Below are 18,841 nucleotides of genomic sequence, written 5' to 3'. Positions count from 1 at the left end.
AACCAAAGGAAAGTTGTAACACAGGCTATATTTTATTACTGGACATGTTTTATTTCAAATGCTATGGGAAAAATAGCTGATAAACTCTTACCTCACTGTAGCAAAGTTTGACGGAGCATTCAAGGTCCCATGTGGTGGACGTTAACTCTTGGAGCTGATCTAAGGAGAAGCTGAGTCGAGTGCTGTTGGGACAAGAATTTAAGGAGCAGGTCTCTGGCATGAAGGGCAGCTCTTTCTCTACAGGGCATGAGCCCATGGATCGCACAAAACAGCTGATCACCTTGATGGTCAAGAAAATATCCCCTAATGTCTGCCCTGAAATCTACAGGAAACAGAGAAAAGATCAAAAAGACTTTAACAGAAGGGAAATGGAATGGGCATCAACTGAGAATGGCAGTTATTTCACATGGCATACGGTAAGTATAAAACTCTGAGGGCCCAATGTTAGACCCGGCGCAAGTGTCTTTGCTAGTTTAATGATGAACGCAGTTGCAAATTTCCTGTCTAGCACCCACATTGTTTAAATAGCAAATGTACCTGCGTCCATCTGTGTGCCTATGGGTGTGCTCGTCACACAAGGAGGTGTGTTCAGGTGCATTCGTGGCGTATATTGTGGCAGCAAAGAGTGATTGCGCCAATAACCAACAAATATCTGGTCTACAGTCAATAGCGCAGCAATCCATTGTTAATTTAACAGCGCCTAAGCTCGTGCATAGCAGTAGAGCCTGACAGATACTATCGGCCAATTTTAGGTATTGCCATTTATAATGGCTGATAAAAAAATAAAAACATTTAAAATAAATATTCATTCATCAGAATCATTTATAATGACAAATAAATGATTGTGATAAATGCATTTTTTAAAAAATAAGATAAAAACGGAGGGTCAACCATTTTACGAGTGTTGGCGTTGCATAGTTTGTCCACCAGAGCGCGCTCTACAACGTCCCTGTTGATAACACTGATTATTTTTTTTGTTATTGTGTTTTTGTTCAAAGGACTTTAAGTTTTCTCAAGTTTGTGTTTTTATATATTATATATATTTTATTAATCAGAACTTTAATATATTTTGATGTTCCTTTGTTCATCATATTATTTTAGTGCAAACTCATAAATAACTAACATGTTTGTGGATTCTTTTGTTTTTCTTCACATGCGCACGCACGCACGCACGCACGCACGCCTTTTAAAGGGAATGGGAGATGACACTGATTGGTTTATTACATGTTATACCCAAAACACACCTATGATTAATTAAGACACAAAGTACAACCCTTTTGAACCATGCGCCTGGTGCACAGACCCTTTCATCCACCGTTTAAGAACGCCAGGTGCTTCATGCCGTGCGCTTGGATTGTTAAACTAGGGCCCTGAGTCTTAGTAACCATGTTTCAGGAAGAAATGCAGTATTGTACATAAGCAAATTAAGATGATTTTGAAATATGTGGCACACACTGACTAATATTATATTGTATATAAGCTGCTAAACACGTCTTTATATTCTGCATCATCCAACATACATTGAGCTATTTCTGAGCAGGGGTTAAGAGACGTGAAAAGCAGCTAAGAGGGTGAATGACTTCTTACCTCTGCATAAATTCTCTTGTCACTCTGCACCTTGGTGTTAGGGTCCAGGGGAGAACGATAGTCTGGGGAGGTGTATAGCTGCATCAGCAGAGGCATCTGATGAGGGGCATTAGTTGTAATGGCAATCACGGGAACGGTTTCTGTAACTGAGAGAGAAATGGCTAACAATTATTTAAAAAAATAATTTAAATAAAAAAAGATCAACAAAAGATTAACCATATACATCAATTTTAATTTATTTATTTTGAAGTTTATATGGATAGTTGTACTTTCTTGGACATTTTTTAGGTCTAAACCCTCCTCAAGATAAAATGAAAGGTTTTAGGATTTAGTGAAAAGGCTTATGGCTCATACAAATAAAAAAAACCTAAAAAGGGTGATTCAAACTGCAACATAGCACATTGGGCATGTAAAATAATACAGTGAATATAATAATAATGATGTTGAATATCACTTTTACTATTATTAAAGCAGTAATACCCTCCAAGTGTTTCACCTCAGTGCTGGCATTGCGTAACATGTTTTATGCATGGCTGTGACTTTTCGCAGTGCTCCATGTACTTTCATGTAGAAAATGCCTCAAAGTTAAATACCACTTCTTCTTTTTTAACCTTTTATCGTCTTACCTGCAGGGTTGTCTTTTTTTCCAAGAACCAGTGAAACCATTGACTGCCCTAGTTCGAGTTCAGTGTAGCTGGTGAAAGTACTGGCTTTGAAATAATCCAAAGCCATTCTTTGCACATCCTCTGCATTGTCGCTGTTTGTAGTAATTGTAGGGTCAATTCTGTGTGTCATGGCGGGCAGCAGGATATCATTGTTTGACTGTAGAAAGAGAACACAGGTTCCAATTGTAGAAGTACTCACTCAATGATAGGCACATTTTCACAGTCATGGGAAAGCTCACTGTGTGCAAGAAATCATGTAACCCCGTTAATAAATGACCTATGTCACTATTTGTCCTCTTAAAACATCTTATCTCACATGTGGTTGTGAGACAATAAATGATGCTACCTCTCTGTGCTATAACTACTGGAGTGCGTTGGAGCTTACACCAAACTGGGTGTGTTTTAGGGCGAGGAAGGTCCATGTGGTGCCTTGAGGGCCTCTCAGGAACAGGCTGCTCTTCTCAGTGTCAACGTGAAGCGATACATTGCTGCAATATGAAGAAGAACAAATTATAGAGAAATTTTGCCAACAAAAGATTGCTAAACAATACATAATATGCTATGTCTTGTGAATCCCAAGCTTTACCGAGTAATGGCCTTCTCAGGGATGTTTATGATATGAAGCTCAGCTTCATCACCGCGGTTCTGTTGCTGTGGGGAACAATACTTGAACGAAGCCAGGGGTATTGTTTCAATCTTCATAAAGTGCTTCTCGGATGCATCTTCATTTTTGAGTATGCAGTAAGGAGAGTCAGGTTTGGTCCCTGTAAAACCACAAACGTTCATTTTGCATCACTGTTCATTCACGGTTTGCAAAACAATATTTGCAAAACATTCCAGGGAAAATAACAAGTGTTCAGTTTGTTATTATTAACTGATTGTTTGATTGATTCATTGTGGCAGCGGGGTAGTAGTTACAACAATAAGCAATTACAATTTAAGCCTATTTTTTATATTTATTCAACAAGGTAGTTTCCATTCAGTGTGGCTGGTAAATTAAGTTTACAGTGTTTTACTCGGTGACCCTAACTGGCGAGCCATAGCCCAGCCTGCAGCAGAAGACCAAACAGCCGGGGCATGCACATTAGAACATTGCTTTTCCCACTATGGGAGATGTTCCAGGAGCAGTCTCATGAGAGTACACTATGCTCAGCCTTTAACCAAACAATGGTGACTGATGGTTTACGGGTGCACTTACTACACTGGTGTAGTGCTCAAATTGCTACGCACATTTTGTTTCTAAACACTATGTTGCCTCAAAGGGCGGTAACCCACGAACAGCCCGGTGGACACCGGTGGTCAGGGAAGCTTTCCAGGATATGCTATCCTGTAAGGATACAGAGGCATTTGCAAGATACCAAAGGGCTGCGGCCTCTGCAGTGAAAGAGGCAAAGCATAAGACATAGACGTTTGGTCGACACCGAGGTGCTTCTTTGAAACCGTTCGCCACCTCAGGAGGGGGAAGTGGGGAACCATCCAAGCTGTGTACAGTAAGGATGGGATGCTGTTGACCTCAACTGAGGAGGTAATAGGGCAGTGGAAGGAATATTTTGAAGAACCTAAATCCAGCTAATACGCCCTTTATGGTAGAGGCACAGATGGAGGATGATGGGGATTGTCATCAATTTCCCTGGTGAAAGTCGCTGAGGTAATTAAGCAATACCACAGTGGCAAAGCCCCAGGGATTGATTAGATCTGTCCAGAAATGCTGAGAGCTCTGGGTGTGGAGGGGTTATCTTGGTTGACACCCCTCTTCAACATTGTGTGGAGGTCTGGGATGGTGCCTATGGAGTGGCAGACCGGGGTGGTGGTTCTCCTCTTCAAAAAAGGGGGACCAGAGGGTGTGTTACAATTACAAGGGTATGACACTGCTCAGCGTCCTTGGTAAAGTCTACTCCAAGGTGCTGGAAAGGAGGGTTCGGCCGATAGTCGAACCTCGGGTTGAAGAGGAACAATGCAGACTCCATCCTGATCGTGAAACAACAAATCAGGTCTTCACTCTTGCAAGGATCCTGGAGGGAGCCTGGGCGTATGCCCAACCAGTCTACAAGTGTTTTGTGGATCTGGAGAAGGCGTAAAACCGGGTCCCCCGGGATATACTGTGGGAGTATGGCGTGAGGGGGTCCCTTCCCAGGGCTGTCCAATCTCTGTATGACCAAAGCGAGAACTGCGTCCGGGTTCTCAGCAGTAAGTCAGACTTGTTTCAGGTGAGGGTTGGCCTCCGCCAGGGTTGCACTTTGTCACCAGTCCTGTTTGTAGTATTTATGGATAGGATTTAGAGGCATAGTTGGGGTGGGGAGGGGTTGCAGTTGGATGGGCTGGGGATCTCATCGCTGTTTTTTGCAGATGATGAAATCTGAGGCCATGGTTGTCAGCAGGAAACCAATGGAGTGCCATCTTCAGGTAGGGAATGAGTCCTTACCCCAGCTGAAGGAGTTTAAATACCTTGGGGTCTTGAATGCGAGTGAGGGGACAATGGAGTGGGAGATTGGTCGGAGAATCGGCGCAGCGGGTATGATATTGCATTCAATTTATTGCACCGCTGTGACGAAAAGAGAGCAGAGCCAGAAGGCAAAGAGATAAGAGGCCTTATTTGGCCTTAGAGATAGGGTGAGAAGTAATTCGTGAGGAGCTTGGAGTAGAGCCGCTGCTCCTTCATGTCGAAAGGAGCCAGTTGAGGTGGTATGGGTATCTGATAAGGATGCCTCCTGGGCGCCTCCCTAGGGAGGTGTTCCAGGCAAGTCCACCTGGTAGGAGGCCTTGGGGAAGACCCAGGACTTGGTGGCGAGATTATATCTCCAACCTGGCCTAGGAATGCCTCTGGATCCCCCAGTCGGAGTTGGTTAACGTGGCTCGGGAAAGGGAAGTTTGGGGTCCCCTGCTGGAGTTACTGCCCCCGCGACCTGATACCAGATAAGCGGACAAAGATGGATGGATGGATGGATTGTTACCATTAGAGTACGTTGAAAGTTGAATTCAAGCTGGCCGCTAATGTCATTCTTGCATAGAGAACACTACAAGCTTTTAACAACATTCGTTCAAGCTTACAAGAGGATAACTATTTGTGACTGGAATGATTTTAAGTCTGGTATCACTTTAAGCTACTTTTAGCTACTAGAAGTCTTGACTGGCTTGTAACTGTGCAACAAGAATTAAAAGTAGCTTCCTTAACTAGCCTCTTTTGCAACTGCATGACCTTAATTTCAAATCACATTGAGACGTTCAAGAAACTTGAGGGACATTTACATATTTTCTCCTCAGCCAGCTTTTAACTTGGCACTGTACTGTTGTGTAGTCACTGCACAGACTTTTCAAAACGCCCACGACAAGGCCTACGCAAGTTCACCTAACAGCTCAATACGGGCCAAGGGAAACAGCAAAATAGCTATGTAAACCGCACTGCTTGAGAAATTTCAATGCCCTAGTGGACTATGAGTCAGTAAAAACACAAGCTAAAACTAAAAGTGGCTGAACACACAACATTTCATCACAATTTAAACAACACATTTAATGGTGGAAAGGAGCAGTATGCCAATGACAGATTGTAATACCCTATATTGATAGACTGAAGAAGGACAGATGGTCATAAAATGACAGAATAACTCTTAATTCATTGAAAACTCTGTACAAGACAATGGACATGAAAGCAGGCACCACTATTCCAGCATTACCACGGTTCACCATGTAAGCCCATGTCAGAGCTCTGCTTCGGTTTAGACCGCCTTAACCGCGGCTTTGTAAGAAAAGAATTGTGCTTGCATCAAGCACCCCACTGCTACCGCTGCTGGCACTAACAGCAAAGATATTCGTAATGTCCAGCCTTTACTCAGCAATGAATGCTCACTTAAAATCATAGTGTTTTTGTGGCTCCATCTTCAGCATTGATGGCTCGTCAATATGTCTGTACAGGTATTTGTGTTTCTGGCAACACCAGAATTTTTTTTTTTTTTTAACAGAGGTTTAAAAATCACTAAGAGTCTGGCCTATTTTGGAATATACATTCCAAACCATTTTCTGTTTGGTTGCAAGCTCAAAACTCTGTGTGTGGTGCTCCATATGTTAATGGTAAATTAAATAAAACCTTTGCAAGGTAGGTTTGTTTGTCCACACAGATCCTCTAGTTATTAAATTGTTTTGCTGCTGTAATTGCAAGTGCTGTTGTTTAGCTCAGCTCACTGCTGTGCTATGTATCATAAAGAATTTGTATTTAGGTACACATAGAGCTCCCCTGGAAATAAAATGGACTTTACAAATTAGTATGGGCAGTCTCAGTGTGTACTGAACAAAAAAAGTGAAGAGAGACAACATCTGATTTTTAGATTTCTATATTCAATCTTTTACTGCCAGGATATAGAATTGGGACACAGTCATATATTTCACAGTAGACTATATATTCCCTTAATGGATTCAGGTGACTTGGTAGAAGAATGGACATTTGGCAGTAAGCGCTTGCTCCCACACACACACCTTATTTAAAAAGCAGCATGGCGTCTGGTTCTGTATGTATTGCAGCTTTGGGGTCAAGTGTCACCCTCTCAGTCAACTCTGTACATAGTCATCTGATTATATGTAATGACTTATGAAGTAAAACAATTTCTTAAAAACTTTTAAAAAAAAGAAGAAATAATTATACAAACATTGAAAAAGGCTTTCTTAACGCAATATGGTCTTTATTTACATTTATCACAGAAACATTGTTTTCTCAGTGGTTAACTCTAGAAAAGGGATTTCCCACACACTTATGATAAGCAAATGTTTTGTGTTCTAGATAAAGATCCCAGTGGGGAGGTTGATAAATCTTTGCGGTAATCTTAACGTCCTGTAAAGTATTTCGCAATCTGATGGAATCCTGCAATATAAAGCTGTCTTACATGCATCCTCATTTCATATGTGTGCAAGTTACCAGAACTACTGTAATGTACTTCCATTAAAATGGCAAATGAAGCCCAAATGTTGTTTAGTAAAAGAAACCTTGTTAGTTTAAAAATATGTTAATGCCATTTCAGCCGAGTGACCCAAATATTTCTCACCTTTTATTCCCGTTGATGAGATGGTTTTTAGATTTCGGATTGTGGTGAATGAAGTCACACCCCCAAACTTCTGTCTTGCCCATTTGACCAGTTCCTCATCTTGAGTGGGGAAGTCTTGCTTGTGGATGTTGCTGGGATGTTCACTGAACAATGTAATTGTGGAGTTATTGTTTATCTGGAAAGTAGAGCCCAAGTGTTGCCAATTAGTTTCATTAAATATTATTTCCAGAAAGAACACAGTCAAAATCACCTAGTTCCTAAAAGGCATGAGTCCGTGGCTACAACAACACAGCATTGAGTGAGTTGCCTTTATATTTATTCATATTCAGCTCATGTCTGCTCACATTTTGTCACATCAAACAGGTTTTCCCATCGCTTTGACTCTCTGCTATTACTCTCTTACCCTCCACCCAACTCTCCATCTATTCTCTGAGCCGGGTGCTGTTGAAAAGAAATGTTTATTATGGTTAAGTGTCCACGAGCCCAGTTGCACAACCCTGTTGGAGCCATGGTCTTTCCTTTGCTTCCTGAGTGGGGCCAGGAAATGGAACCTTTTTTAGCTTTGTGCGTCACCACAGTCGGCTGGAATCTGGCCCCATACAAGGTATAAATATATACATCCATCCCACCGACTAGACAGTGCTGCTTCCTCGTCTGGGCCAATGGGAAATAATGGAGTTTACATTAAGCTTTGCATGAATAAGAATGCAGGGGAGGGTGTTGGGAATAACGGAGCAGAGATTGTCTACAGTAGGCCTCTGATAGTTAGACATACTGAATGTATGATGTGCTCAGTAAGAGTAAGTAAGAAAACATGCTCCAATTTTGAAACAGAATTTAATAAACACAGATTTGTCTCTCTCTTCTTCAGCAGACCAAAGGCTAAGGGGGGGGGGGAAGAGATAAAATGCTGTGTAAGTACTGTGCCTCTTCATTTTGTCAACACTTATGCTCACTATCACTCAGTTCATTTAGCTGAAAGAAGCTATACATTTTAACAGAGTACAATGAGATCAAACACTTGAAATATTTTTAGTGACTGTATGCAGTGTAACTGCATGCAGTATAATGGGGCAACCTTTTATTTCATGTATTCATTTTTAGCTTTAACTACCATACAGATGGATGTTTGGACTAGGCAACACTGAAAGTAGCATAGCATCATGTGCGTTGGGTGATTTTAGTATTTTCTGTAAATAAGCCTGTTAATGTTTATTATACGTATGTTTGTATGTTCGTTCAAAAACTTAAAATCCTTCTCCTGGCCTGTCTATGTGTCTTTATGTGTGTGTGTTCTTGTGTCACAAAGACAGAGAGAAACAAATGGTGAAAGCCAAGTAAGCCCAAGGGAGTCATTGGTCTTTCTACATGAATATTTGATTGACGCAACATCAAAAATAGCGGGAAGGGAAACTATAGGAATAACTTGTTCAGTTGGTAGAGCCGACGCACATATCTATTGGATTGCTCCTCAGCGCGGCAGCCGCGGGTTCAACTCCGACCTGCGGCCCTTTGCTGCATGTCGTCCCATCTCTCTTTGAAAGTCATAATCTGTCCTGAGGAAATAAAGGCCTAAAACAAACTTTAAACAATAATCTTTGAAAAAAACAACCCTGTGTGCTTTTGAAGGCCAACAAGAGCTGTGATTAGGACACTGAGCCAAGCTGTCAAGCTGGTGACGTACTTTCTCAGACGCAGAACAGATGCTGTGTCTCTTACACTGCAATGTGCAGTAAAACACAGTTTTTTATACCCCAGTGATATTGCTCATCCCATGAAAACATCCTGTACTCACAGGCAGTGTGTGCAGGCTCTCTACAGGACATGAGACAGGATTTTATGTCACACTGCTGTCCGAATATCAGTAACCGGTGACATTCCCGTAAATATTTCCTTACCGTGATTAGTCAGCCACGATTTTTATTTTATTTATTAAAAGGTATTTCTTTTTACATGCTAGCCCGGTATCTGTAGCTGCTAAAAATGTACTTATTGCTGACCATTTCTTTAAGAATATCTTAACTTTTTTTGTTCTTTTTTTACCAGTTTGTTCTTTGTCTACCAGTAGCTTTAATTCAGGTCAGTATGAAAGCCAATTAACATACAGTAAACATGAATTCATGTTTACTTTTTTGTCAGCGTGAAATTATTTTTGTGTTGAAGCGCTTAAATAGAGATTGTTCTGACAAGTGATGCACTCATGTGGGAGTCAGCTAGCTACTAAACAGATTTGCACTTATGAGCACTCATGAGAGCAAAACATGGAAGATAAACAACCAGATACAACGTCCAAAAGACACAATGTGAATTTAGGAGCTTCTTATGTTTTAAAGGTTACCGGTAGGCAACTGACATGGGATAATGTCAGTTTGGAAAGAAATTATGCTGATAAAATGTTCATTGTAATTCTTTCCCCTTATGGAAGTTTCAAATCTTAATTCACTCTCATGCTGTACTAACATTGACAGAGACTGCCTCTAAGGTTACAAAAACTTTAATAATTGTACAAAAGTACAACTTTGACAATGGAAACTAACACCAATATGAGAAATATGGAGTTGGTGTAAAAACAGCACAGGAGGCCAAAACTGCTTACTTCAGGGACTGATAAGAAGTGGGTTCTTAGATAACTGTAGATAAATCAGGTCTCAACCACAACTGAAACTTATTAATGTTTTTCATTTGGAAATTAGGTTTTTCATCACTAACCTTTAGAATGAATGGTCCAATTGGAGGCAATTTCATATATTCAGATACACCAGTCCTTTTTGAATACAATTTACCCGTTTAAGACTGGCTGTTTTGATTGGTAATACAAAATTGTGACATAAAACTTTTCTGTCAAACCCAAATGGAAGGTATCACAGGTTTGTTTTGATAACAATATAGTTGTGTTTGATTCACCATGTTAGCTTCATTGCCAATGTCAATTTGACACAATACAGTGACCAAACAGTGACAATTGCTGGAACACTTTTCCTCATAACAGCATTATTTCTCTATTTAATTAAACACTCAAGCAGCTGAATAAAAGTTGTTTCCTGGCCTCCCTGCATTTAATTCAGAGATATAATCTGCAGACAGTGTGTAAAAGTCAGAATCTCCAATTTCATTGGAACGTTAATTTTACAGGGCGATGCCATCATCCCCTCTCATTGCTGGACACTCTTACACTCTAAACTTCTCTTACCGATTTATGGTGTGGGTAATAAAAACAAAAAAAAAACAACCTGGTGCAGAGCAGCAACTTGGGAAAATCTATGGGAAACCAACATGATTCGTTGTCTCTCTTAAGCTGCTCTCTCCAGGGCTGCACAGATGTGACAGCTTGACTATGTAAAACAGCTGGCACTAGACAGAAGCTAAGTACATCTGGAGAAATTAGGAAATTTTACAATACTGAGAGATTAGTTGGAGAATCGGCGCAGCGGGAGCGGTATTACATTCCATTTATTGCACCGTTGTGATGAAAAGAGAACTGAGCCAGAAGGCAAAGCTCTCTATCTACCGGTCAGTTTTTGTTTCTACCCCAAACTACGGTCATGAAGGCTGGGTCATGACCAAAAGAACAAGATCCAGGGTACAAGCGGCCAAAATGGTTTTCCTCTGGAGGGTGGCTGAGGGTGAGAAGCTCAGTCATCTGTGAGGAGCTCAGAGTAGAGCCGCTGCTCCTTCGCGTCAAAAGGAGCCAGTTGAGGTGGTTTGGGAATCTGGTAAGGATGCCTCCTGGGCGCCTCCCTAGGGAGGTGTTCCAGCCACGTCCAGCTGGGAGGAGGCCTTAGGAAGACCCAGGACTAGATGGAGGGATTATATCTCCAACCTGGCCTGTGAATGTCTCGGGATCCTCCAGTCAGAGCTGGTTGATATAGCTCGGAAAAGGGAAGTTTGGGGTCCCCTACTGGGGTTGCTGCCCCTGCGACCCGATACTGGATAAGCAGATGAAGATGGATGGGTGGACAATACTAGAAAATAACCACTTACAATTTTCTAACTACATTTTTCATGAGTAGTTAATACTGGTTAGACAATCCTTTTTTTCAATGGCAAGCAAATAATAAAATCACATACAACAGAGTAACCCATGAATGAAATTTAGTGTTAAGTTGCATGATAAGTTCTGCACACATCCACCTACCCTGCACACAAACAAATGCTAGGTAAGAGCACAGCCTGAATGTTGATGCGGAAAAACAAAGAAACACTACTCACATAAATGTTAACATCGGCACTGATGTTGTATAGACCGTATGCCATGTGTGGCGATGTGAGGATAAGGTTCATTGGCATGGCATTGGTAAATTGGAGATCGATGATCTTGGAATCCTGGGTGAAAAAAAAAAAAAAAAAGTTTTACTCAAAATGTTAAAAGTGCTCATATTATGTTTTTTCACTCTCCTTTATTATTTCCGTGATAGGTTTACAAAGTGAAAAAGCCCAATGGGACTTACCACCTCCAACAGAAAACACTTTTCACAAACTGCACAAAACAGCTCCATTGTAGACCCACCTTTACTTCCGTTACGAACGTACGTCACTTTGTAACACATGTTATGATGCTCGCCTAACTGCTAGTGCGGCACGCCCTCCTACTCTGCTTCTGACCAGCTACTAGTGCTTACCTAGCTACTGCGCATGTGTGACTTGCAACAAAGATGGAATAGAAGTGAGATGCCTCACTCTGTAGCTAAAAAGGAGAGCTCAACACAGATAGGAGGAGCTGCAGCAATGTGCAGTTCAACACAAATATGGTGTTTTTTAAAAATGAAACTATGTGAGCCTATTATGACATAACCTCTAAATACAATTATGAACCTGAAATTGAGCATAATAGGAGCACTTTAACAAAGATGGAAAATTACATATTCCAACTTAGTTAATTTTAAAACCCCATTGTACTTTGAAGTGAACATTTAAATGTTTACAGTGTCACTAATTTAGCTGTGAATTCAGTGCTGCTTAAGCATAATAAAAAGTTAACAACTTCTATTTCTGTGTGAAAGCCAAAGACTTGGGAGTTTGTGAATGTGTTGCAGGCACAGAACGTTTTGTGATGGCGTAAATCTCCAGGTGGAACACTGGGACTGATTAGGAAGACAAAGAAATCAAGAGCTCCAAATATCCACTCACTCTGTGAAGCCATCCACTGGGAACTACTGTTCTGCCTATAATAACTTTGTTGGTAAGTGTACCATGCTGAGTGTGCGCTGTGTTATACAAAGTAAAATAAAAATATAAAAACTTTGTCCAATGTTTTGAGTACTTCAAATAATGCCTATTGCTCCCATTACATCATTGTTAAATGTGTTTTCATAAGCTCGGCGTTAAAAAAATTACTAGAAACACACGACAGGCAACGTTAAAATGGAACAATTTGCTGAGATTCATAATTTACTGCCAAGATTTAAAGATTAAAAAACATAATTATGTGATTTAAGTATTTTATAAAGTGTGACCTGAGAATTTTTGAGTACTCTGAGCCATAGATCACAAACAAAATGAACAGTAATTATTATGACCTTTTTGCACAGAATGAAAATCTGCCAATATGCCACCTGCAGTTCAGCATTGTTTTTTTGTATAAAACAGAATATAGCTATTCCCCAATTTGCAAACCTCCCTATATGTCATGGAGCATTATTAAATGAACAAACCTCAAGTTGACAGAGTAGAGAGACATTTTGCTCGTGGCACCAAGTTTAAAAATAGTTCCAACTGCAGTTTAATTCTACACAAGTTTGATTCCATTTCTACCCTATTGCAAAAATCTGTGGGGATATGACAATTATCCTTGTTTTTGAGACTATGAAATGTCAACACATTCAACTATCCAGAAAAAGCAGTGCCAGTCATTTCAGCAGTGCTCGTAGATAGACAGGAAGCTGTCTGCCTTCGTGTTGGCATTAATGAGGTAATGTAGCTTGGTTCTATTCATACATCTCCTTGCAGTGCAAGTCAACAAGGGGGAAAAGTCAACAGTAAATTAAAAGCTACAAAATCATGATTTACCCAATGTGCAATGAGCTGGATTTTTTTTTTTTTTTTTTTAAATGAATGTGGTATTCTCTAGCATTAAAACCAGTGTGATAATACTCTGGAAAATGAAATGAATGAAAAACATAAAAACAATTAGTGCATCCATGCTATAACATGGACAATAAAACCTACAGTGTCACTCAGAATTATTACACCGTAGTCTTATTTTTATTAATGTATGCATTACGTATGCATTACTTATACCTTGTGTCTTACCACACGTGGCTGATCCTGGTGGTAGTTACATACTGTGTATAAAACCTCTTTAACACTTAACATATAAAGTAATACCTCATTAACCATAGTTTCAGCTGAGGGTAACACAATCGTGATGTGATTCGCTAATCACCACCACAGTCACTCCATGAATCAGCCTTAATTACTATGCACCGCATGTGCGTAGGGTAAAACTGGTACTGCTGAGTTTTATGGATGTAAGTGGTGGTGACTACCATTTCGTTGGGGAATAATAAGTCTGAGTTTAGAGGGTTTTTTTTTTCCAAGATTGACTTAATGCCAATAAATCCTAGTTCTAATTACTTTTACTTCTGTAATGGCCCAAATATAATTAGGTTCAGAAAAGTGAAAAAGTCATGGATTTGAAATCAGTTCAGTTTTATGACTTATGACTAAGGCTTTAAAAACACTTGGAAATATCCATTCAATGTGAGGCTTTTGTGGGAATTTAAAATTCATAAATACCAATTTCTGCTTTCATCCATCTGCAATGCCTTTTGACACCGAATAAATTTATTCTGTTTATTTGAAGGTAGATTTTTTTTGGAGCTGGGCCTGAAACAATGAGCATGCTGAGGAAACCTGTGAATCTTTAATATTAAATTCATTTACTTGCTACCTGATGTTTCCAGAGTTTGATCCAACAGAATTGTAAAGAGCTTAGGCCTGAGCTATGGAGATTTTCAGACCTGTACAGAACAAATTAGGTCTGTGGAGACCATCAACAAATTGCCTTTGAGCAAAACACAGATGAGACACACACACGAGAGAGAGAGAGAGAGAAGGGAAGAGGAGAGAGAGAGAGATGAGAGAGAGGAGAGAGAGAGAAGAGAGAGAGAGAGAGAGAGAGAGAGAGAGAGGAGAGAGCGCGACCAAGGAAATAATTCATCCTTCTGTCTAACACACACAATCATAATCTTGCATATTCACCACTATACTCATGCACACACACTATTATAATCCTTTTACATGTATGTATGAGAGGATATAGTCATGTATGCGAGAGAGTATAGCATTGCATGCAAGAGAGTATAGCAGTGTGTGTAAGAGTATAGTAGTGTATATCAGAGAGTTTCATTGAAAACGTAAGGAGTTTGATTACTCAGCTCCTGATTGGTTGACTAAGAAGAAGCGGTATTTGACGGTCAAAATCCTCAAATCATAATAGTTTGGCTGTAGTGTTGCTGTAATGGACAAAGAGAGGCTATGGGTCTTCTAAATAATATTTTAGGAAATGGTGAGTTATTCTCAACAATGTCTCGACAATTAAATCAAGTCCGACAGAGCTCTGATTTGGAGATGCAGAGATTATTCAGCAGTGGAACTGCAAATCAAGTCAGACCTGGCTCCAGCCCTAGCGCTTCTAGTTCTAGCTCAATGAAACCCAGAGGACCCCATTACCAGACAAGACAGCATTTCGTTGGATGGTCGTTGAAATCCAGGAAGAGGTAAGTTGAATAAAAAATAGCCAAGGACTCTTTTTAAAAACATCATCCTACCTGCATTGTCGCCCCAAATTAATGTTAGCATGGTCGTGACGTTAGCGCTGACCAAGTAGCCTAGTGCTTTCAAGGAAAACTCAGTTAATATGACCAAGCAAGTTGGAGCAAGCAGCTTCTCTCTTATTTATGCATCTTCATTCGTATGTGTATGTACAATTTCATTTCAGATTGAGTTGGTAATTTTAGAAAATACTGTCATTTCTATAAGTCTACCAATGTGCTTAAATAAATAGTAAAGTCATGTTGAGGATTCTATTTTGGCTTTTGGATTACTGAAGCAGTACACAGAAAAACTATGACAAGGAGATAAGCTGGACAGTCTATGGAGAAAATGGCACATCGGTTATTTTACTGTACTTTACTTACTTTCTGAACCTGGAAGGCCTCATTGCTTGTTTTTAATATTTAATGGCTCAGAGTAGAGTATGGTCTAATCAAACATGCCTGCAATGGATTATGTGATATCAGTGAATAAAATAATGTTTGTTTGCTGTTATAAAGTTATAATTTGTTGTCTTAAGGTGTCCGAATGTACATCTTTTGACAAACTGCAACAGGCCGCAGAACCACGTACAGATTATGTGGCCAATGCTGGGTGTCTAAGGCCTTTGAAAAACAGAGGACAAAGATCTCTTTACGGAGGATATCATCATGTTTCATGTGGTTCATCGAGTCAGTGGAGAATTTCAAAGGCTTGTGTTACTCAATTTTTTAGCAAACATAATTAAGAATAATGAAAAATGTCAACGTATATCTTACACACACACACACACACACACACACACACACACACACACACACACACCCACACACCCCACACACACACACACACACACACACCCACACACACACACACACACACACACACACACACACACACACACACACACACACACACCTGAATCGAGTGGCATGTACATGCAGTAAATTAATGAATGGCATTTCCTCGGGAGTTCATTGTTCTTCATACAGAGATAACTCAGCGGGTACTTTCCTTAAATACTTCTTTCTAATGAGCGTCATTGTCTCTCTGTCTAGTTCCCCCTCCCCCCATCCTTTTGTGACTTTCATTCTTTCATTTTGAACTCTGAATCATGACTGCTGCAGACCTTGATCACGCACCTTTCTACATTTCTTCCTGCGCTTTCAAGATATAATTGTTTTCCTTTAGAGACTTTTTTGCTTTTGGCTCTCTCCCTTAACTTGAATTGGCTCCGTTGGTGTAGTCTCGGCCTTGTGCCAGACCATGATTACCCAAGCCAGTATGTGACATCAATGGGCCCTGTGCAAGGCCTATGCAGCCCCTTGATGCTCCCTCTATAATTCACTGTTCGGTCAAACTGTGAGAGTCAACCATCTCTGGCAGGTTGTAAATCCGTATGAAACACAAAAGAGATGGGGAAGAAGGTGATAAGAGAATTGAAAGGACAAAGAAAAAGGGAGGCAAGAGCAAACCTCCCACCTGACTGGATAGTTTGGCAAGAGATGAAGACGTTCCCCTTCCTCATATTTACAAGAATAATCTGTTTTAAACAGACAGTCAAGAGCAGATAAGGGGTCTGTGTTAGTAGATCTTATGTCTACTTTATTCTTTCATTTGATTAAATGTCCACTCGTAGTCCCCCAAGAGAACAGGATATGACAACGTCCATTGCAACACACAGATCCCGAGCCAAATTCCATTTGTGAACTCCCAAAAACCCCACACTAATTTATACTTTTCTTTTTCTTTTTTTATTCTTTTTGCAGCGGAACAAAATAATGTAGCTTGTGTTACTCTTCAGGCCTAATAAGATGACTGAGAGAAGCATTTCCCCCCTAATTTATTTGAAATCTGCTTTGTCATCAAACAGTTTTTTCGTCTGATTTCCAGTCCATTAAATATGCTGCAACTCTGCAGTCCATTAAATAAAACTAAAGACTTGGCAAAAGAGTTCAGCAACATGTATGCCGATAACTCAGTCCCTGAGTCTTTCTATCTGCTTGCACAATGTTAGCACTTACTTAAAAACAGAATTAAGTAAGAAAACAAATCTTAGATACCTGGGCATCTGTGTGGCTAACCAGATTCATTAATAAATGATGTATATCAAAGTCTCTTTGTGTAACATAAAAAACTATACTCCAGTACCCTCAAAACGTCAAATCCAAAAGAGAATTCTTTCTGAAAGAAAAGCACTCATTCTGCCTTATCTTACTGGTGAAGGTTTTTCTTAAGAGAAAGATTATGACAGGATTCTCTATTGCTTTCCTAGAAGAAACGAAAGGAAAGAGGCTTGAGAGCTTTTAATATTTTTTTCAGTTGATGGATTCAGACAGGTATTGTATTGCACCATCCTCTGATGATGCCTTAGCTAGAATGCAAATAGCACATTTGCTTCCCTCCTCATAATCACTTCCAAATGAGAAAGAATGACCAACAGAGTGAAGAATAAAAAGCGACAATAAATAAACAGCAGTTGCTTAACCCAAGTTATGTGAAAGTACTACACAAGGAACTCTAAGTGAGAACAAACAGAAGAAGCAAACAACCAGACTGCACCGATAAAGAAATGACTAATGTGAGCTGACCGACAATGTTGGACAGTGAAAAATGAAGTCTGGCACAGCAATAGCAACATATAGATTAAAAGTTGGAGTTGGAGTTTCTTTCCGGTGTCATTTCATACACTTAAAGTTTTACAATGTAAATGACACAATACACTTACTGTATCTCTAATTACAGCGTGTGTTTGTTTAACTAAAAAAAGAGGGAACACAGCCTAACTTACAGAGCTAGATTGTCATAGAAGTCTGTTTAGTGTTAAAAAAAAATAAAAAATTTGGAAACCCTATCTTTCTGTTGTGTCTGGCATCTGTTAAGTGTTAGCTGTTAAAAATGTGTGTGTTTACACTTTATAGTGTGGGAAGAAAGTTTTTTGTGCTTGTTTATTCAAGGGGTAGGGTAGGAGTTTGCACAACAATACTATTAACTAAAATAGCATCAGTTAGCATTGCACTTCTAGATCCTTTTCAAACTAGATTTTTTAAAAAGGATCAAAATGGATGCAGCATAACCAGAAATGTTCTAATTCATACATATGCAGTAGTCCTCCTTAAGACTTGTAAAACAGATTTGTGTAAAATCTGTTTTACTTTGTCCTTCCTTCTTGCCTCTTCTGACTCTAGTTATCTGATTCATCCCTGTGCACACTAACCTCTCATTAGGAGATTTAAAACAATCGGCGATTTTTCTCCTGCATGCCAACCATCAGTCCTGCCTCAGCTTATCCCATGACCCACTCACCTGCCTACTCAGCTGCTCCTTGTTTGCTATTAGCCTATGTAAATACAGAGGGGAGCGTTCAGTCAATCTCTGCCAGGTCATCCATGTTGTCTTAGAATACAAGCTTTTACATACCTTTTCCACAGCAGCCATTTTTGACTTGCAGTAAGAAAATGATAGCTTCAACTAATTACATATTGCTCTGTTACTAGTTAGCCGTGACAGTGTGAAAATGAGCCAGCATGCACATTACCAAAACCCTGAAACCAAAGTAGCTCAATGGGATTCAACCATCATTCATTCTATTATTTACACCAATAATTCTACCAATGTGAATTTAAACTAATGCCCTTTGTTTGTAACAATGAATTACATTATATTATCTGAAAAGTGTAAAATACAAACAAGGTAAGCATGTACCTGGAGACACGGGGGAGACACACATACCCCAACCCCCTTGTGATTTGCATAGAGCCAAAGTCATGTCCTTCTACTCCAAGTCCATGGGACCAATTAAAAAAA

At 39.9% G+C, this 18,841-nt stretch overlaps 1 protein-coding gene across 3 annotated transcripts in view; it reads right to left on the bottom strand.

The window, feature by feature from the left end:
• eng (endoglin) overlaps positions 1–18,841 on the bottom strand; it is a 41,679-nt gene that overhangs the window by 5,882 nt on the left and 16,956 nt on the right. For 2 of the 3 annotated variants that reach the window (XM_032539956.1, XM_032539958.1), the window contains exons 4-10: positions 11,492–11,605; positions 7,283–7,457; positions 2,839–3,016; positions 2,638–2,740; positions 2,214–2,409; positions 1,588–1,748; positions 92–322 (exon numbers count right to left, since the gene is read on the bottom strand). In XM_032539956.1, coding sequence (XP_032395847.1) covers positions 92–322; positions 1,588–1,748; positions 2,214–2,409; positions 2,638–2,740; positions 2,839–3,016; positions 7,283–7,457; positions 11,492–11,605 — 1,158 coding nt within the window. The remainder of the gene's footprint in view (positions 1–91; positions 323–1,587; positions 1,749–2,213; positions 2,410–2,637; positions 2,741–2,838; positions 3,017–7,282; positions 7,458–11,491; positions 11,606–18,841) is intronic. The other variant, XM_032539959.1, reaches the window with a different exon arrangement.

Source organism: Etheostoma spectabile, chromosome 16 (assembly GCF_008692095.1).
Source record: "Etheostoma spectabile isolate EspeVRDwgs_2016 chromosome 16, UIUC_Espe_1.0, whole genome shotgun sequence".
Classification (NCBI taxonomy): Eukaryota; Metazoa; Chordata; class Actinopteri; order Perciformes; family Percidae; genus Etheostoma; species Etheostoma spectabile.
The sequence above is the reverse complement of the archived record's forward strand: the minus strand, read 5'-3'. Positions and strand labels throughout refer to the sequence as shown.